This window comes from Kryptolebias marmoratus, linkage group LG24 (genome assembly GCF_001649575.2).
Source record: "Kryptolebias marmoratus isolate JLee-2015 linkage group LG24, ASM164957v2, whole genome shotgun sequence".
Lineage (NCBI taxonomy): Eukaryota > Metazoa > Chordata > Actinopteri > Cyprinodontiformes > Rivulidae > Kryptolebias > Kryptolebias marmoratus.
This window is the reverse complement of record NC_051453.1, coordinates 12,913,857-12,931,832: the sequence shown is the minus strand read 5'-3', so window position 1 is coordinate 12,931,832 and position 17,976 is coordinate 12,913,857. Positions and strand designations below refer to the sequence as shown.

The 17,976-nt window shown below is 41.7% G+C and overlaps 3 protein-coding genes and 1 long non-coding RNA gene across 8 annotated transcripts; 2 read left to right on the top strand and 2 right to left on the bottom strand.

Moving 5' to 3' along the window:
• Positions 1 to 439: 439 nt before the first annotated feature.
• LOC108230773 (torsin-1A-interacting protein 1-like) lies at positions 440 to 4,692 on the bottom strand. 4 transcript variants are annotated; one of them, XM_017407282.3, is made up of 8 exons: positions 4,484 to 4,692; positions 3,862 to 3,981; positions 3,610 to 3,777; positions 3,000 to 3,107; positions 2,713 to 2,853; positions 2,459 to 2,581; positions 2,346 to 2,384; positions 440 to 2,238 (listed from the first exon to the last, which is right to left on the bottom strand). In XM_017407282.3, exons 1-8 carry the CDS (start codon positions 4,539 to 4,541, stop codon positions 1,454 to 1,456), a joined length of 1,542 nt encoding a protein of 513 aa, XP_017262771.1. In that variant the 5' UTR covers positions 4,542 to 4,692; the 3' UTR covers positions 440 to 1,453. The 4 variants fall into 4 exon arrangements, with proteins under 4 accessions (XP_017262771.1, XP_017262770.1, XP_017262772.1 ...); XM_017407281.3 differs by having other exon boundaries at positions 2,331 to 2,384; positions 4,484 to 4,690; XM_017407283.3 differs by having other exon boundaries at positions 2,331 to 2,384; positions 4,532 to 4,682.
• A 24-nt stretch (positions 4,693 to 4,716) lies between these two features.
• LOC108230774 (torsin-1A-interacting protein 2) lies at positions 4,717 to 8,977 on the top strand. The gene is made up of 8 exons (XM_017407284.3): positions 4,717 to 4,841; positions 5,501 to 5,586; positions 5,693 to 5,776; positions 5,925 to 6,005; positions 6,100 to 6,339; positions 6,492 to 6,641; positions 6,741 to 6,926; positions 7,140 to 8,977. The coding sequence occupies exons 2-8, from the start codon at positions 5,538 to 5,540 to the stop codon at positions 7,901 to 7,903; spliced, it is 1,554 nt and encodes a 517-aa protein (XP_017262773.1). The 5' UTR covers positions 4,717 to 4,841; positions 5,501 to 5,537; the 3' UTR covers positions 7,904 to 8,977.
• A 760-nt stretch (positions 8,978 to 9,737) lies between these two features.
• On the bottom strand, positions 9,738 to 12,872 carry LOC112450225. The gene is made up of 3 exons (XR_003038775.1): positions 12,762 to 12,872; positions 10,022 to 10,281; positions 9,738 to 9,871 (listed from the first exon to the last, which is right to left on the bottom strand). It is a non-coding gene; the product is annotated as an uncharacterized LOC112450225 (long non-coding RNA).
• Positions 11,415 to 17,880, top strand: olfml2ba (olfactomedin-like 2Ba). Of its 2 annotated transcripts, none has more exons than XM_017406860.2 (8): positions 11,415 to 11,838; positions 11,940 to 12,203; positions 12,357 to 12,464; positions 13,725 to 13,886; positions 14,008 to 14,236; positions 14,315 to 15,205; positions 15,468 to 15,644; positions 15,726 to 17,880. In XM_017406860.2, the coding sequence occupies exons 1-8, from the start codon at positions 11,671 to 11,673 to the stop codon at positions 16,337 to 16,339; spliced, it is 2,613 nt and encodes an 870-aa protein (XP_017262349.1). In that variant the 5' UTR covers positions 11,415 to 11,670; the 3' UTR covers positions 16,340 to 17,880. The 2 variants fall into 2 exon arrangements, with proteins under 2 accessions (XP_017262349.1, XP_017262350.1); XM_017406861.2 differs by having other exon boundaries at positions 11,709 to 11,838; positions 12,011 to 12,203.
• The last annotated feature ends 96 nt before the right edge of the window (positions 17,881 to 17,976 follow it).

Sequence of the window (17,976 nt, the reverse complement as noted above, 5' to 3'; positions counted from 1 at the left end):
ACTTAAAGAACTGTGCTCGCATTCCTATACTCAGACATTTGTTCATTTTTGTGTGTGCTGTTGGTTTATTAGGCAGAAATGACCTTCCGCTTAATAACTGAAGTTGCTCCAACTTCCTTGTTTGCAAAGAAAACATTAGATTGATTTGACTTTCAGTCTAATGTAAAGCCGTTACAAACCCAGTCATAAAACTCGCTCATTAATGATCAGTTCGTGTGAGTGGTGCGTACCTGGTAAATGATTGAGCTGGCAGTGAGTAATACAGTTTCTTCTTCCTGGTTTACAACAGTTTTGAACGAAGCAACCTCTTTTGTAATCAAAAGCACAACCCTTTACTGCTACGATACAGAGATTAAAACAAATTCTGACTGTTTTTTTTGGTCAGATGCCACTTTTTCTGATTCTAAATAACACAGGTGTAAAAGAAATAACTCTCAAAAAGGTATCAAAATAAACTTTAATGAAAACATTCACACATAACACAGAAGTAGAGATAACAGGAACGAGTGGTTACACAGGATAGAAAACAAGATTAACCATTAAGTGTTCTTCAGATTCAGAAGAAATCATGTTTGAGTTTTGTTGACAAAAAGATACAGAATTAAATGATTTATGATTGTTATGGGCTGCAAATGCAGCTTCGTGTTTATGTGTTTAAGGCACATTTTGTGTCCGTAGCATTCAGTCACAATCTTCTTAAAAAGGTTTTTAATCACTTCATGCAAACCTGAATGTTTTTACATGTACATTTTCCGTATGTTTCGCTGTTTTCTTGACAAACGCAAAAGATCAAACCTTTTAATGTTCAACATATACAGCTATCAAAAAATATTTATATTTAAGAAACAAGTCGCCAAAATACATCTTGAGAAAAAAAAAAAAATGCAAAAAAAAACTTTACAACATTTACCTCAATAAAAGCTGGTACTTGGGTTAAGCGCGAAGCAGAAACGGCCGTTTTCAGAGGACCAAAACGTGTGAAAATGCCATAGGTCCATCAGTTGTTGCGGAGATTTCACAGAAGTTAAAACATGGAAAAAAAATAAAATAACCTCCACAGAAAATATAACACAGGAATTTGATCAATGCTGATAAAAAAAGTTAAGGAAAAGACAAAAAAAACAACCCAGCGATTATGCAAAGTAAGAAAAGGTAGAGTAAATCCTAAATCTGACTTAGAAAAAAACCATTACATGTCAAATGATGTTGTTACACATTTATGCTTTTATGTCCACAGAAAAACTGTTGCAACTCTTTGCTCTTAAAAACCGAAGGAAACAACTGCAACTCGAGTAGGTTTTCATCAACATCCTTTCAACACTTTAAATCAAGTCTGTATAGAAAATATCACACACACACACACACACACACACACACACACACACACACACACACATCATCACGTTTTTCTTGCATCATCCTAAACTTCACTGCAGTCACGTGGAATCCTTTCTTAGTTTTCTGCACATCCGTCCCGCTCTATCTGCTCCTCTGGCACCACGGGGAGAATCAGATGAGAAATGCGGCTCCACAGTCCACTGAACTTGTCAATATCCATTTCGTTGTAGGCAGAATTGCTTGTGGAGCCCACCTGCTTTCCTTCAACGTAGTCATGAACCAGTTCCTCCACCTTCTCCAGACTCAGCTCGCCCCCGATCTCCTCCTGAGGCAGCAGCACGGTAAACAACAGGAACACCTGCTTGTACGCAGCGTTCTCGTGGTCGCAGTAGCGATAGAAAATGAGGGTGGAACCCGGCGGCAGCTCTTCAAAACGATGAATGACCGCCACTGGCTTATCTCCCCCAAAGGCTGCTCTCAGCTGGTTGTCGATGTCCAGCTTCACCTTGTCACTGTCCTGGCCGGATTTGCTCACGCCGTCCAGGTGGAGGACGGAGGCATTGAGGGCAGACGAGTAGACAGAGGCCGTGCTGCGAGCCAAGCAGTCCAGCGTCCTCTTCGCCCCGAGGCCTGCAGCGAACATCAAACTGACCGGCTCCGTCGGGTGGGCGGTTTTAAGGTGCTTCTCCAGGTGGATCCTGCTCCTCTTCCACAAGTCAGGTCTCTGACTGGGGAACTGAGCCTTAAGAAGGGACAGGCGGTCAGAAAACGTTTCTAACTTCACTTCCGTGGATCGATGCCTCCCTACGCCTGCTGTTCTTTGGAGCACGGGGAGGAACTTGTACGCCAGCAAGGTGGAAGAGCTGAGCAGCAGCAGGAAAATCACCCACCACACAAATCCTGCAAGGACAAAACATGTTTCAGAATTATGGCATAAAAAAGAATATAATGCTTTGGGTCTAAAGATAATACAATAAAACAACAATAGATACCTCTACATAAATTACCAGAGTTATTCTTGGTCCCTGCAGTTTTCTTTGATGCTTCTAAATGTGAAAATCAGTTTAAAAAAGGTTGCAATGCAATTTTATTCCATTTCATTTCTTTTTGAATGCAGTACCTTGTTTTGTAAGATGAAGGGTTTCTTTTGGTGCTGGAATGCTGTTCACACGTTGTCTCATTGTGCACGTCTTCTCTGAAGGTGGACGCACACTTTGGACAAAGTGGTTAGCTTTGAGTAGACCTAAAAACAAAGTTCAGCTTGTAAATGCAATATATTTTGTCCATTCAACGGGTGCTCTGTGACATTTTCTGAACAAAACTTCTCAATAATAATAATAATAATAAAATAAAAATCTGTGTTTCAAGCAGTACCTGTGCTCCTGGCTTTGGCCTCCATCTTCCTCCTGTACTCATCCATGCTGATTATCGGCACATTGTGGATTTTGTCAGTTTTCACTGGTGGTTTAACTTGCGGGGTACACTTGGTGGGGGACGCAGGTTGTTTTAGTGCAGCTTTAAATGAAAACCAACAGACCAGTTTAAAGGTCAACAAAATTTTATTCTCTAAATATAATACTTTATCTGTACATGCAGATTAAAGACTAATCAAAGTTGTTGTTTTTTTTACTTAAAGCAGAATAACTCTACAGTTTTCTTACCTTGCTTGGGTTTTATCCCTTTTAAATCCTCATTTAGAGAATGACTCGTTTGGCAGCGCTGACCGAGGACGACACGGGGGGACAAATTTACCTCTTTGATGGTACCCGCTTTGAACAAAAACAAAACCTTAACTCAGTTATGACTGTTTCTACAAGTAAAACATTTGATGAAAAAGTCTAAGGAAATTAAGGTAATCTTGCAGTAAAGTTAAAAGATTCTGAGTGCACCTGCATATACAAAATCAACATTGCTATTTAAATCATCTGCATGCATTACCAGATATATTTAAATAAAACTACAGGTGTGCTGAAGCCCTTACAAGAATCAAAGTGTAAAAAAAAGGTTTTGCTGCATTTTTTGTAACAGAAAAAAGAAGTGAAAGAAGAGCAAACGGCTACACCTGCTTTTTTTGGACATGTATTCTACTTCACACTTTCTAATTGAATCACATAAGAGTTTTTTATATACAACTTTAGTTCTTGCTGTATAATTACTGTAAAACAGCCAACAGAAATCTGTCAATCACAAAATGCTTTGTAAGCCACGAGAATCAACTGATAGGACTCTGATTTCATCAACAACAACAAAAAAACTATTTACAACTCCAACCTTTGCATATTTTTGGTTGACTGGTTTCATTTGACGAATCCTCTTCGATATCCATTTCCTGGTTCTCATTTTTCTCCACTTCTTTGGCCGATTCCTCGACATCCATCTCATTTTCACCAACGCTGTCACCGTCTCCATTGTCAAACCGGTGCTTCTTTTTCGGGGAGTCTGTGAGGTTAAAAAAAAAAAAGTTACAACTAAACAGTGATACGAAGGGTTACCTTGGTTGTTGTATCTGCAAAATCTTCCAACCTTCGTCTTCCCAGCCATTCTCCACATGTTTGACACCTTTAACTGCAGCAGAAGGCTGATCTTCCGATGGCCTTTTGGTCCGCTTCAGAGGACCTCTGGGGGTTGGCTCAACAATCAGCGCTGTATAGAAAGAAAAAAAAAAACTTTCATGCTTAACATTGTGTCTAACACAGCTCTGACATGTCAAATCATGCACTCAGTTTGTAACTTGCCCAAAAGAATCAATTGCCTGCTTATATTTTATGCACTAACTTTTAAACCCGTCTACTATTTACTTGATAATTACTAATTCATCAGGTACCACTGACTGATATGGTTAAGAACTATTCTGTTTACCTGTCTGTGATTTTAAAAGTGTCACACAGTTTGTAAAGCGCGAAACAAAAAAAAATAACTACAGTCAAAACAAAACCGAAAATGACAAACTGCACCTTTATTCTTGATTTATATCAGTTCCCTATTAAAGGATGAGTTACACGTATTAACACAAGAAAAGCTACAAAACTTAGAAAGGCAACATAAGTCAGAGCTGAAATTTATTGTTTTTAAGCTTTAGACAAGCTAACACGACAGAGGAAGCTAAGCTAGCTGATGGACATCACCGTCCATTTCGTTTGCTCACCTTTTCCTGACTGCCGTGTCGATCGTCTCAAAGGGACAGAAGTCTTACTTTTAGACATCTTGGAATCCGTTGATTTTCTGGAAACGATCGAAATACGCCGAAAACATCAATTATTCAACACAGCGTAGTAGCATCTTCAACACAGACGGATCGCAGGCAACAACTTCCCGCAAATGTAAGGGGAAACAGTTCGGGGCAGGACAGGAGTCCGTCCAGTTTAGCGGCTTCCGCCACGGAAACAAAGACACCGCTGAAGGTTCCGCTGAAATATCTTTAGCTGAGACACGTAACTCTGAAGAGATAGTAGAAGCTTCGCAGTCTATGGAGCTGTGATCGAGGATGGCTGTTCTGTGAACTGGTAACAATAACCTTCATTTTGTTTATTTTATAAGTAACTTAAAGTTTTTGTTCTTAACTAAACTGACGCACACATCTTATAGACCAACTCTGAGCTAACAGTAGCTAAATTAGCATCTTAGCCGAGGCTACATGATTCGCTACCTGGTTTGCAGTGAACTCACTTATTAGTTAAAAACAATTAGCTATAATTTAACTTGTAATTTATTTACGATACATTGGATTTATTTATCTCGTTAAAGCGTCGTTTCTAACCCTACTGACCTAACCTGAACAGTTTGGTTACAGTATGCTAACAGCTAATACAGTAAATTTGCACTAAAACTTTACGTAATTAAAGCCTGAGAAACGAAAATAGAGACAACTTTGATTATTTCAGCTTTGAAGTCGCATATTAAATGTTTTGCTATGCACCATATATTGGAAAACACAAGGGGTTTGAGTGTTTTACAGTTTAATTAAAGACTTACACAGGAAGTCTGAGCTGTCAGACCTGTGTGACAGGTCAGGAGGTGCAGCAACTTTCCAACATCACTCTGGACTTTGAACATGCAGCGACAACACACGGATGGAATCGGTTCAATAAACTTGCTCCCGAGTCAGCTGTAAAAAACGTTTAACTTTATATACTAATGTTTTATGTGTTTTTGAAAAATACAGTGAGCCACTCGGGGTGAAGTGAAAACCATCCAAAGACATGGCAGAGAAACAAGAAGGCAAGGAGATCACCTGTCAGGACCCAGATGGTACTGAAACATGTATAATAATAATAATAATAAGTAGAAAAACCTCAGTCCAATTTAGTTAGTGTACTTTCAAGATGTTTACAACCATATGTGCTTTGTTAAATAGACGCCAAGAACAGAAAAACACAGTCAGTTAATGAGTCTGAACCAGTGGATCTCTGTCCGGATGTAAAGAACCAATGTTCAGATGGTAAGTTATTCCAGAAAATGTTAAGAGTTGTTGTTTTTGTCCTAAACATGTTCCTGTGTAAACTGTGTCAGTCAGAATGTGGTTGTGTCCACCATTAGGTCAGTGTGGTTACAAAATGTTTACAGACATGTGTGCATTTTTTAAATAGATGTCAAGAAAAAAACGCAGTCAGTCACTGAGTCTAAACCAGCGGATCTCTGTCCGGACGTAAAGACCCGATGTTCAGACGGTAAGGTATTTGAGAAAATGTAAAGATTTATTGTTTCCGTCCCAAACATGTTTATGTATAAACTGTCTTAATCGCAATTTGCTTATCTACTCAGATGCGCCTTTATCATCCACACCTGTAAATAAGGCACCTACAAACAACTGCAGCAAAGCCACGGCAGAAGAGGTCAACGGCGAGGAGGGTGCTTGTTTAGCGGAAGGTGACCATTTGCAGAACACGGTCAACAAAGCTGCTGATCTCGCTGAAGGGGAACATCATGGGGGCTACGAAGGCGACTCAACAAAAAGGGAGGAGGCAGCTGACACAATCCCTGAGACGCATTCCTGTCCAAGTGGTACATCAGGTTCTTTCTTCTCACCATAAACTGTAAAAGCTATATGTTTACCATTTATAAGAAGTTATTACTTTGCTCTATGCAGTTTTGTTTTTCTAATCACCTTTTTAGGATTGTTAGTTTTGGAAGTTAAACTGTTTTCATTTAATTAGGAGAAGACCCCACCGGGAATAAGACGGAACCAGAAGCGGCGACCTTGCAAATACTAGCCAATGGGGACATGGAGGAAGTAGATGGACCTAAATCTGGAAGTAGTGAAAAATCACCCGCCGCCACAGATCCAAACAGCGAAGCTGAAGAAGGTGAGTCTTCTCTCTCTGAAGATTCACAGACTGCTGAACGTTTGGGGTTCTGCACACACAACAAAAATACTGTTTTTTTTTTATTTTATTTCTTCTCAGATGGCTCGAATGTCTCAGGTTCAGAGGAAGAAATAAACAAACAGGAGAACACGGTATTGCCACAGAACCAAAAAGCGCCGGCGGTGAAAATGTCGGGTGAACAAGAACGTTATGTTGAAACCATCGGCCCCACCACTACAGAGGCTTCTAAATCGGCAATTTCAATAGCTGATAGAACTCATAGAGGTAATTGTATGATTTATTTAACTTTATTTGTTGTTATATTGATTACTAGCTAAATTATCAAAGGTAAAATACACATTGTGGTTAAGTCCATTAGGGATTTTTAATTAAAAACTTGTTATTGTTGTGTGTTATTGCATGATTTGTGATTTAGACAAAAAAAAAGAATTATAAGATAAAGTAGCTTTTTACATACAAAACACCTTTTCTTTACAGGAGGCTTTACATTGCTGATGGCAGTGGGTATAGTGGCAATCGTTGCTATCTTGGTGCAGCATCTCCTCCAGCCAGAATCTCCACCTCCGGAAATCGACTTGCAGCCAATAAACATCTTCCTAAAGCAGATGGAAAACGTAAAGACTCAGTATCCCAACCAGCGTGCCGAGCTCTGGAATAGGAGCAAAATCCACCTGAAGCGCCACCTGCAGACTTCCCAGCCCACAGAGCCGGTGAGTCTGATCTTGACTGCGGGCCTCAGAGCTGAGAGGACGCTGCACTGCCTTGCTCAGAGTCTGGCCTCCGCCTTCTCCTCTGCCCTCAAAGCCTCTGTCCTCCACATCGACGGGGCCAGCAAAGCCAGGGAAGACAGCGACCAGGTCAAACTGGACATCGACAGCAAGCTGCAACGAGCCTTCGAGGGGGACAAACCTGTGGCCGTCATTCATCGCTTTGAAGAGCTGCCTCCGAGCTCCACGCTCATCTTTTATCGCTACTGCGATCACGAAAACGCTGCGTACAAGAAGACCTTCCTGATCTTTACGGTGCTGCTGGGCGAGGAGGAGGAGATTCCCGCGGACACTCGCTTGAGCGTTGTGGAGGAGATGGTGGACGACCACCTTCAGAAGAAGTTCCTCTCTCCCGGGCACCTCGTATCTTTTGACAGGATGGATCTCGATAAATACGGTGGATTATGGAGCCGCATCTCTCACCTCATCCTGCCTGTGGCAGCAGAGGAGAGACATGAACGCGAAGGCTGTTAGATGACAGAGACTCTCTTGTACGAGCTTTAACACATATCTGTCAGCGGGGGATTTATTCTGAGGATTTTATCAGTGATTTTAAAGACCCAAAGGTCTCCGACAAACATTTTAATGACACTTAATCCAGATGAACAAAATTAAATAAGACTCATTTTGAAGTTGGACATTTGTACAAAAAAAGTTGTCAATTCTGATAAAAGAAAAAAAAACCTTTGTTGAAAGAGGCTTCAGCACTTTGCTCTTTTAGTCTTTTAAATGCAATATATGGATGAAGCAAACGGAAGTTTATTTAGATCTTGCCTTTTGAACTTTTATGGCGAAGTGCTTCATTTTAAAATTATTTAACTTAGTACTTTTTTGATATTTTTTTTACACAACTAGCAGAGCTATTTTCAGCCAAGTATCTGCAGGTAGTAACACGGAGTAGAATGTAAGCCCATTTTTATGTTCCTGCAGTGTTTTCTCTGGGAAATATGACAAGGTATGAAGACCCCTTACTTCCAGTTTTGAAGAGAAAAGTTTGGGCTCAGAAACGGTGGAAGTCAATGAGAGTTTATGTGTGTGTAATCTGCAAGCTGCGCAGGAAATGAGAGAGAAAAGTACATCCTTTTTAGCACTACAATCAACCCAAAGCTGTGTCGTAAAAGACTGATTTGAAGTTTTCTGCATAATGTTTTTCCACAGGTACCATATATGGTGATAAAATCATATTTTCACATCCACCAATGCTTGTACAGCAATAGACACCACACAGAGACTAAATGTCTGATGGGGAAATATTTGCAGTGATAAATTATAAAATCCATCAAATTGACCACACTCCGTGAATTGGGAAACACTCTGTGGGTATTTTAAGTCAGAACTAAACAAGGAACTCAAACCATGAAAATAACACTACGCTAGGCCTCACTCTCAGAGGATGACTCTCAAGTGTCAACTTTTAGCTCAGCAGCCTGTCTGTAGAAACTGAGTTTGTGCTATTTCTGGGTTGGCAGCGTTAGATGAGCTGTGGCGGCCATCTTGAGTTGCACTAGAGCCACCTCCAGCGGTTTCATTAAAGTCTGTAAAAATCTGTCCTGTTGTTCATGAGTATTTTACTAACAGACAAGAGAGTTGACTTCAGTAGTTCTTTAAAAACAGATTTTGTTTTTCTTTTGCTTAGCCCTTGAAGTATGTGTTGGGGTCAGTTTTCTCAAAGCATTTTATGCTTTTACCAAAATACACGAGTGCAAAACTAAGTTTATTAACTAAAGGTTGTTTGGTCTTCAAATCAGGCCATCTTGCTGACAGATTTGTAGACACAGGTCGATTTCCCACCTGGAAAATGGTTATCCAGGCGTAGCCGGCGTTATCAAAGTTGATGGATCCCATATACGGGTTCGGGCTGTGAGAGTGTGTCTCTGTCTGTTCCAAAAGATGCCCCAGGATGCCAAAGACGAAGATGACAATGACCGTGACCATGGGGAAGATTTTCAGAATGGTGCTGATCAAGTTGCGCAGATCTACAGGGTTCAACACAAAAACACTAAGATCAATTCAAAGAGCATGATAGTTTCAATCTTTAAGACAAAGATTAGATAAACAGATGAATAAAAATGCATTATAAACCGCTGTGATTTTATCCCCGTTTCCCTATTCAGTAAACATCTATATTTATAATTAGGTGCAAAAATCCTTGTTAGTATAAACATGCACCGACTTATAAACATACCACTAAAAATTTTAATTCTTCTCTGATTTTACTATTTATAACTGTGTTTAAGTAAAGTTAACCTTTTTGTTTTGTTCTATAATCTGTTAACAACACTTCTTCCAAATTTCAAACAAAGTAAAGTCATTTAAAGCATTATTTATTAGCAGAACATGACAAAATGGTGAGAATCGTCTCTGCTGATCAGTCGGAGTGGCCTCAGAACCCGACAGACTCCCAAGTGAACGCCCGCCATGTGCAGAATGTACTCCAGAGTTCTGAGGACAACAAAAGCAGGTTTAATTTTGCATCACTTCAGTAACAGAACTTTAGTTCTTTTGGCTTGAGCAGCTGTGATGTGGCTGCACATTTCTATTTAAAAATAAAAATAAAAGTGATGAGTCGAATGTGACACCTAGATTTTTTACCTTTGATTTAGCTGGTGGGCAGAAAGAGGCAATTGTTCGGCTGATATTTTGATGCAAGTGACTGGGAGTGATAATCATAGTCGCCGTCTTTCTGGTATTTTAAACCAGAAATGGAAATCTCCCACTGGATGGAGGTCGTTGGGAGCGACTAATCCGTTCGGTGAGGAAAATTCTCGACATCACCTCTTCAGACCTCAACGACCCGGAGGCTCTGACTCCTAACCACCTGCTGTTACTCAAGGTCACGCCTGAGTCACCACCTGGAGTTTTGAATAAAGAGTGATCAGTATGTTAACCACACATGGCGACAAGTTCGATACCTTGCGGACGTCTTCAAGTATGTGATGAAACAAAGGAAGTCAGTCATCTTCCTCACCCTGAAAGCCATTTCACCCGATGGCTCAGGAAATTATACATGCCAATGTAGACAACACCCCGCAACAGCAAGCAACAAAGTACATGGTAAGCTTATTTTATTGTAATTTTACTTTCTTTTATATATTAAGGACAAGGACTTATTCAAACTACCAATGCACAGTACCTTTAAAAAAGACCTAGAGGATGGTATAGAAAACAGCAAAACACAAACAGATTCAAGAGAGCAAACAATTATTCAACCCATCCCCCCAACACACACACACACACACAGCCTACAAGGTGCTACAAAGCATAATAAGTAAAAAGCTGAAATATTAAAAGGCAAACACTGGGGAGACTGGTTTTATTGGAGCTTTCCATAAGATTCCTCAATAACTCAAAATATCACAAGACCTGCTTTTAGCAAAATATCTCATGAATTAGTGGATGGATTTTTATGAGACTCAAACAAAATATCCATTCCATGTTCAACTAGAACTGATTAACTTTAGGAACTAACTCAATTCAAGATGGCTGCCACAGCTTATCAACCTTAAACAACACGAACATGGATATAACCTCTGATATTGAGCTAAGGTTAGAGTGGTAGTAGCTGGGAGTCATCCTGAACACATCTTATGAGATCTCACAATATCCACCGTTTCTCATTACAAGACGATTTTAAGTTTAAACTCTGGCATGAAAGGTGGCGGGCGATATGCATTCCTTCAGGGAATGCTACATGCCACCGCAGTGAGCACAGCTGAACACTAGAGCGCAGCAACACCTCAGCCGGAGATGTTTTTGGTACGATGTGGCTGAGAAACAGCAGAATAATCAAGAGGCAAAAGGTTGCAAATTGAAGTTTGAAATCAAACTGAACATTACATTCAAAGTTTCAAAATAAATCCGACTCTATACGTATAAATACAGTGAAGTGAAAGGAATTCTGATTGTAAATTTGGAGTACTGGGAGTTCTGGGAGCACTGGGTCACTCCTCCTTGCCTGTGGGATCAGATCCACCTCCCATCCGCTCTCACAGCTGCAGATGCCGGAGCTCCTCTCTCATGGGTGCACCTTTTTTTTTTTCATTCATTCTGCCTAAAATATGACATCCCTTTCAAACTTTATGTTAGTCTGTTTTTTGTTAATGCACTTTCCTAACGTTTTAAACTAAAAGGGGATGGCATTTTCTTACATTTAAGCCTGTCTCAGGGTGTCCCTGCTTTGCATATTTGCAGCTCCTTTTTTTCTCTCTCTTCTTTTTTTTTAGCTTTGAGACTCTTAGAAAATGTTTAAGTTGTGCATGTTTTTTGTGACATGCTGCGCGTTTCCCTTTGGGGTCTCTGCAGCGCAGAAGCTCCTGGATCCAGAACAGAGGTCTCAAATTAAAAGAAATGCAGAGCAAAATGAGGGTCTGCAGGAGGAGATGGAAGGTCAGGAGAGCATCATCTCTAAGGTAGGTGTGGTGTCGAGTCTTTAAGAGCTTTGAATTATGTGTGCATGAAAGTTAACCTGGTGGCGAGAGAAAAAAAAATATCCATCCTCTTCTCTTTGTAGCTGCTTGGTGATTATGACAAAGTGAAAGCCCTGTCGGAAGGCTCTGACTGTCGGTGTAAATGTGTTGTCAGACCCCTGAGCAGGAGTGCCTGTCGGCGGATAGAAGAAGGCAGCGTCACCGCACAGGACTTCTACACCGTGGAAACCATCACATCCGGACCGGACTGCAAGTGTGCCTGCATCGCTCCCCCATCCGCCGTCAACCCCTGCGAGGGAGAGTTCAGGCTAAACAAGCTCAGGGAGGCTGGAAAAGAGAATGTCAAGGTGAACCTTCATGACCCCTTGAGAGAGATCTGGGTCACCCGAGGCTGGAATGTGATCTTTGATTCAAAGACTCAGTTGGAAAGGGATGAGCCTGTTTTACACAAGTCCTGAATGGGTTAAACTCAGCTGACAGAGTCTGCTTGATCATTGCAGCTGTCCACCATCTTGGAGCTGCTGGAGGGTTCCTTCTATGGAATGGACCTTCTCAAGCTGCACTCCCTGACCAGTAAGCTCCTGAAGCGTGTGGATCACATCGAAAAGGTACCCAACAAGCAAGGGGCTCAGTGAATGTGAAAGGAACAATGCACAAGCTGATTGTTGTGTCCACGCTTATTCTGCTGGATTCTGTGGATTATGATAGAAGCCCCCCCAGGACAGGATTTAGACCTGGGCATGGAGGATGCGGCTTGGATTTGTATCAGTGAGAAATCAGATTGTCAGCAACATCCTTCTTTTGTCTTTTTATGCATAGTTTATGCTGGAAACATTAAAGTTAAGGCACCAAAATGAGAACATTTTCCTTTAAAATAATCCAAGATAGGAAGAGCAAAACCTTACCAGAAGGTTACAGTTTTGTTACAATCATTTAGAACAGGGGTCTCCAACCCTGGTCCTTGAGGGCCACCATCCTGCATGTTTTACTTGTTTCTCTGCTCCAACACACCTGATCTGAATCAATGGGTGATTAACAGGCTTCTGCAGAACAAGAAGAGGTAATTTAACCACTGAATCAGGTGTGTTGGAGCCCTTGAGGACCAGGATTGGAGACCCCTGATTTAGAACTTTACCAGTCATCACATTACATAAACGCAGATTATGGAAAACACGCCGAACAGCCACGCTTGTCGGTTACAGTAGCCGATGACAGCTCTTTCCAGACGGAGAGCAGCTGGGATTGTGCCGTCACCGAATCAAATGCACATTAGAAATCGAAGCCCCAACAGGTGCAGCAGAAACAAATGAAGGGTTGCCTTGGCCGCAGAGAGGAATCGAACTTCCAAAACTGATCCAAACTGTAACAGGACAGAGCTGTAAATGCCTGGTGGAAATACTGAAGCTACTTTCAGTTGCGGTTTCTGAAAAGTAAAGCAGACTGTTCTAAGTGTTTGCACTGTAGGCCAATGTGTCATTATATACTATTTGAGTCAGATGTGAATTAACTGGTAGTCTTTAGTTGATTGATTTATTGTTATAACAGTCAGTCAGAATGAGCTGTGTCCTTCTAAACCATTAATGAAAAACTGGGATGATATATCTTCGCCTTCACCTTCCTAGGTCCAGTTTTACAGCAGTTTGGGCAAAAAAGTTTTATATCAGTTTGAGGTGTGAATAAAAGAAATGTAATGTTGTCAATAATGAGCAAAACTGATTGGTGCATTTGCATTCAAAAAACATTTTTACAAGTCAAAGTACTGAGAAAAAAAAATAGTCAGAGTGACTGCATAATTGCATTTGTTTACAATTGGAGCCAATTTTCCTTGAAACCCGCTCACTTTCCTGTTTGCATTTTAATTTGTCGAGGTGGTGTCTTTGAATGCCACCGTGGAGGAAGTGAAGCCTCAGGAGAGTCCCCCCATCCGGACAGAGGTAACCGAAAGCCCACCTACTCCTCTTCCTCATCGGCATCAAGACAAGAAGAGACTTGGTGAGGTCGGCAGGGCAGCAGCATTTCAAAACCCGGAGGTAAGAACCGCAGCTTGACACCGACATCACTGCAGTAACAAGATGAGGTCATTGTGACATAATAGACTGGATAATATCATCTGTTTGCCTCGTAGAACTTGTGCTTGTCTCTCATTAACAGGAGAGGTATGAGGAGAAGTTTGTTGTGGAAAATCTACCCGTCCTACAGGCGGATGTTTCCGCTCAGGTCACTGAGGTCAGGCCCCGGGTGGCTCCCAATCACACGCCACACAAAGAGGCTTCTCAGGTGCCAAAGACTGGAGACAAAGGAATGATCATCAGAGGGATGACTTTTTACAAATCTAAGCCTGATCCCATGGTGGCAGACGACGGAGAGCCTGGAGAGAACTGTAAGTGTGAAGCAGCAGTCACCTTTGAACATTATTCATCGAGGCATACAGACTTACAGCTCCCTGTTTTGGTTTCAGTGTTTGAATATGACGGATTCAGCGGCGAAGGTCCAGTCAACCTCCTCATCGAGGAGAATCTCCTTCTCCACCGAGCGCCTTGGCCCAGGACGAGATCGGGCCTGAGATCATTCCGACTTAAGACAACAGGTCCCGTGCACACTTACAGGAAATCCAGCCAGTTGAAACAACCAAAAGAAACCGAGCTGATCTTAGAGACTCACAATGAGATCATAAGTGACCCGAAGCTGCTGGATGCGTCTGCAAACGCCCAACATGACAAATCTACCATGAGAAGTGTCACATCCGGACCAACCAGTGCAGCATACACGAATACAATCTCACAAACTAGTCGAAGAGTCGCTGCCGGAAAGCTCCCCAGGTGGCCTGTTTCCATGACGGCTGAACCAGCAGGTGCTTCTCCAAGTGTTTCTCCGAAGGAAACAACCCAACCTTCTTATAATACCACAGTAACACCCGAGTATTCACCCATCACTGGGATGGAAATCTCCAGCCCTGAGCTAAAAGATCAAACTCAAACCACACATGGCAGTTCAGCAGCTAACCAGAGCTCTGCTGCTCCGAACCCCACAACGGAGGCTTTACCAAGCAGCCGTCCACCCTCAGCTCCGACGCAGCCCACTTTTCTTACCGCCACGCAGGCCGACGCCGCAACGCCACAGTGGGAAACCAACGCCGCCCACGTTTCAAGCTCAGCTTCTCCTCGTGACACCAGCCGCCCTGCTTTCCCAACTCTCAGCACTCCAAAGAAAGCCCCGACAAAAACCGAGCAGGCTGCTCGGGTCAAGAAGAAATACAGGATCAGATGGGAAGAGGAGAAAGTGGAGGAGGAAATCCTGGATGCAGGTGAGCCGATGCAAAGGCAAGAAGAGTCAACCTCAAGAAAACCTGGTAAATATACATATATATATTTTTTTACCTGCAGCCATTACAGGTTAAAAGGACTGAAGTTATTTAATGTTTTCCATGTTGGGAAAAACAAGAGGGAAAGTTTTCTGTAAATTCCTAACCTTCTAACATCATTGTTTAGACCGCTGTGGCCACCGCACTCTTTCATGTGATTTAAGCTGTTCAAAAGAAAAGCTAATGATTTTCAGATCTTTTGGCACTGGAATGCCTAATTCTCCTTTGCCTCCCTGGGATTTTCTCACAGGGGGATGTAAGGACACTCTGGCAAGTATCTCTGAACCAGTCACTCATAACACGTACGGCAAGATGGAGGGAGCGTGGATGAAGGACCCGGAGTCTGCAGATGACAAAATTTACGTTGCAGACTTTTATTACGGGAATAACCTCCGGGAGTTCCACAACCTGGAAGTTTTTAAACAAGGTAAGCGAGTCATAAGTTCATAGCAAAGATTTTCTTTTTTTTTCCCTCTTGTACACGTCTCACGCTTGTCCACCTTTCAAGGCCGTTTCACCAACTCCTACAAGCTTCCGTACAACTGGATTGGCACGGGCCACGTGGTCTACGGCGGGGCCTTTTACTACAACCGGGCCTTCTCCCGCGACATCATCAAGTTTGACCTGCGGCGGCGCTCCGTGGCCGCCTGGACCATGCTGCACGACGCGCTGTTCGACGAGTCCTCGTCCCCGTGGGAGTGGCGCAGCCACTCGGACATCGACCTCGCCGTGGACGAGAGCGGCCTGTGGATCATCTACCCGGCGCTGGACGACGAGGGCTTCCTACAGGAGGTGGTGGTTCTGAGTCGGCTGAACCCCTCGGACCTCAGCATGCAGAGGGAGACCACGTGGAGGACGGGCCTCAGACGGCACTACTTTGGGAACTGCTTCGTTGTGTGTGGCGTCCTGTACGCTGTCGACAGCTATAACCGCAGGGAAGCCAACCTGGAGTACGCCTTCGACACGCACACGAACACTCAAATGATTCCCAGAATGCCCTTCACCAATAACTACACCTACACCACGCAGATTGACTACAACCCCAAGGAGGGTGTTTTGTACGCATGGGACAATGGACACCAGGTCACGTATAATATCAAGTTTGCTTATGTCGAACCTTAGCGAGGACTCGATAGTCCCTTAAGCACTTTGAGTCGCCTCGTGCTGAAAAGTGCTATATAAATAAATGTACCTACCTACCTACCTTAAAATTTGAATCGATTGAATGGATTGTAGATCAGTCCACACATAGCCTTCAATATGGAACCACGAGGCCAACTGTACATATATAACCCATTATAGAGTTTAATTTGTACCCCAAAAACACGCAGTACATGAAGTTGTAATCTGTATACTATAATGTTTAAAAAGTCTTTGTTGGATCAGACCTTAAAAGTATCTGAGCAGGCCTGTGGCTTGTTTAAGAGAAATATACAGTAGTACCTACATCTTAAGGATAAATCTCATATTTCTGTTTTATATATTCCATTTTCTTTCCATTCTATTGTATGCCAGAGGTCCTCCTGTCCCTCCATTATCAGGCTGTTTTCAGGACACTGAAATAAAGCTTGAAATTACTAATGGAGGATGTTCCCCGCTTTCTGTTTTGCTCAACACACAGGATATAAAAGCAGCTTTAATTGTGGCTTGAAAGCATTTGCTAACTGAAACACTGGCACTACGGCAGGAAATAATGGGAAACAAATAAACAAATGCAGACATAAAAGGCGGAATGTTAAAACCCGTCATTTTAAACCCCGTAATTTGGAGCGCAGTCTCTGGGTCTCAGCTGATCCACTGTGGGAGACGCCATCAGGAAGACCGGAGCTATTATGCCAAGACAAGAAACAAACAAAAGTAACGCACTGTCAAGACTTCCGCCAATCCAAGAGGTGAAACACAGGTACGCTTAAAGAAAATCCAGTGTTTATTTTGGTTTAAAACACATAAAAGAACATAAAAGACAAAATTCACAAAGTTCTTACTCATTTTTTTTTTTTTAAATTGGTGTGTCCAAACCTTTGTCTGGTAACATATTTTTGAAACTAATAAAGAACCCACACAAAGCCTGGCAACAAACAAAAGCTTGTCTTATTTTTATGGTCATTTTACAAAAATGGCACTTCTAAACACATCATTGAACGCCAAAGCGTAAAAAAAACACAATTTTAAGGATTTTTAGAAATAAACTTCACTTCCATTGTTCTGTGGTTAAGAATGCACCTTTTTGTTTAAAAAAAAAAACAACAATATTTAGTTATAAACGTCAACTTTTATGCAAAAATTCTGGCAGGTTTCAGTTTACAAGAACCCAATGAAATCCCAGTTTGTCCTGTGAACGGAGAAGACCTGTCGTGTTTTTCTAGTAGTGGTTGTGCGTCAAATATTACCTCGACTGATCAAGAATCGTCTCTGTTTGATAAAACGTGAACTGTTCTCTTGGAAAAAAAGAAAAAAAGATGCATGTCAATTCAGTAAACAGAGACTAAAATCTTAATTTACTAACATCTGCAAAGTATTTTCTCCCCCCTCCACCATTTATATTTTTACTCACAACATGCCACTGAGGTCTCTGTTGACAATTAAAATAAAAAATTCCCACAAAAGAACCAAAAGAAAAAGAAAAAGGGGAGAAAAACATCATTTTGACCAAACACAAAAAATAGAGTGAATTGCATTTAACCACAAAGATGTACTGTTACATCATATTTAGAAATAAATATCAATATACTATATATATATATATATATATATATATA

Coding starts and splice junctions, on each gene's coding strand:
- LOC108230773 (XM_017407281.3), bottom strand. CDS start 4,541: ATGTCTAAAAGTAAGACTTCTGTCCCTTTGAGACGATCGACACGGCAG. Junction 3,982..4,483: donor GACACGGCAGTCAGGAAAAG/GTGAGCAAACGA, acceptor CTTTCTATACAG/CGCTGATTGTTGAGCCAACC. Junction 2,582..2,712: donor GGCCAAAGCCAGGAGCACAG/GTACTGCTTGAA, acceptor CTTTGTTTTTAG/GTCTACTCAAAGCTAACCAC.
- LOC108230774 (XM_017407284.3), top strand. CDS start 5,538: ATGGCAGAGAAACAAGAAGGCAAGGAGATCACCTGTCAGGACCCAGAT. Junction 5,587..5,692: donor CACCTGTCAGGACCCAGATG/GTACTGAAACAT, acceptor TTTGTTAAATAG/ACGCCAAGAACAGAAAAACA. Junction 6,340..6,491: donor GACGCATTCCTGTCCAAGTG/GTACATCAGGTT, acceptor TCATTTAATTAG/GAGAAGACCCCACCGGGAAT.
- olfml2ba (XM_017406860.2), top strand. CDS start 11,671: ATGTTTAAGTTGTGCATGTTTTTTGTGACATGCTGCGCGTTTCCCTTT. Junction 11,839..11,939: donor AGGAGAGCATCATCTCTAAG/GTAGGTGTGGTG, acceptor TTCTCTTTGTAG/CTGCTTGGTGATTATGACAA. Junction 15,645..15,725: donor CCTGGAAGTTTTTAAACAAG/GTAAGCGAGTCA, acceptor CCACCTTTCAAG/GCCGTTTCACCAACTCCTAC.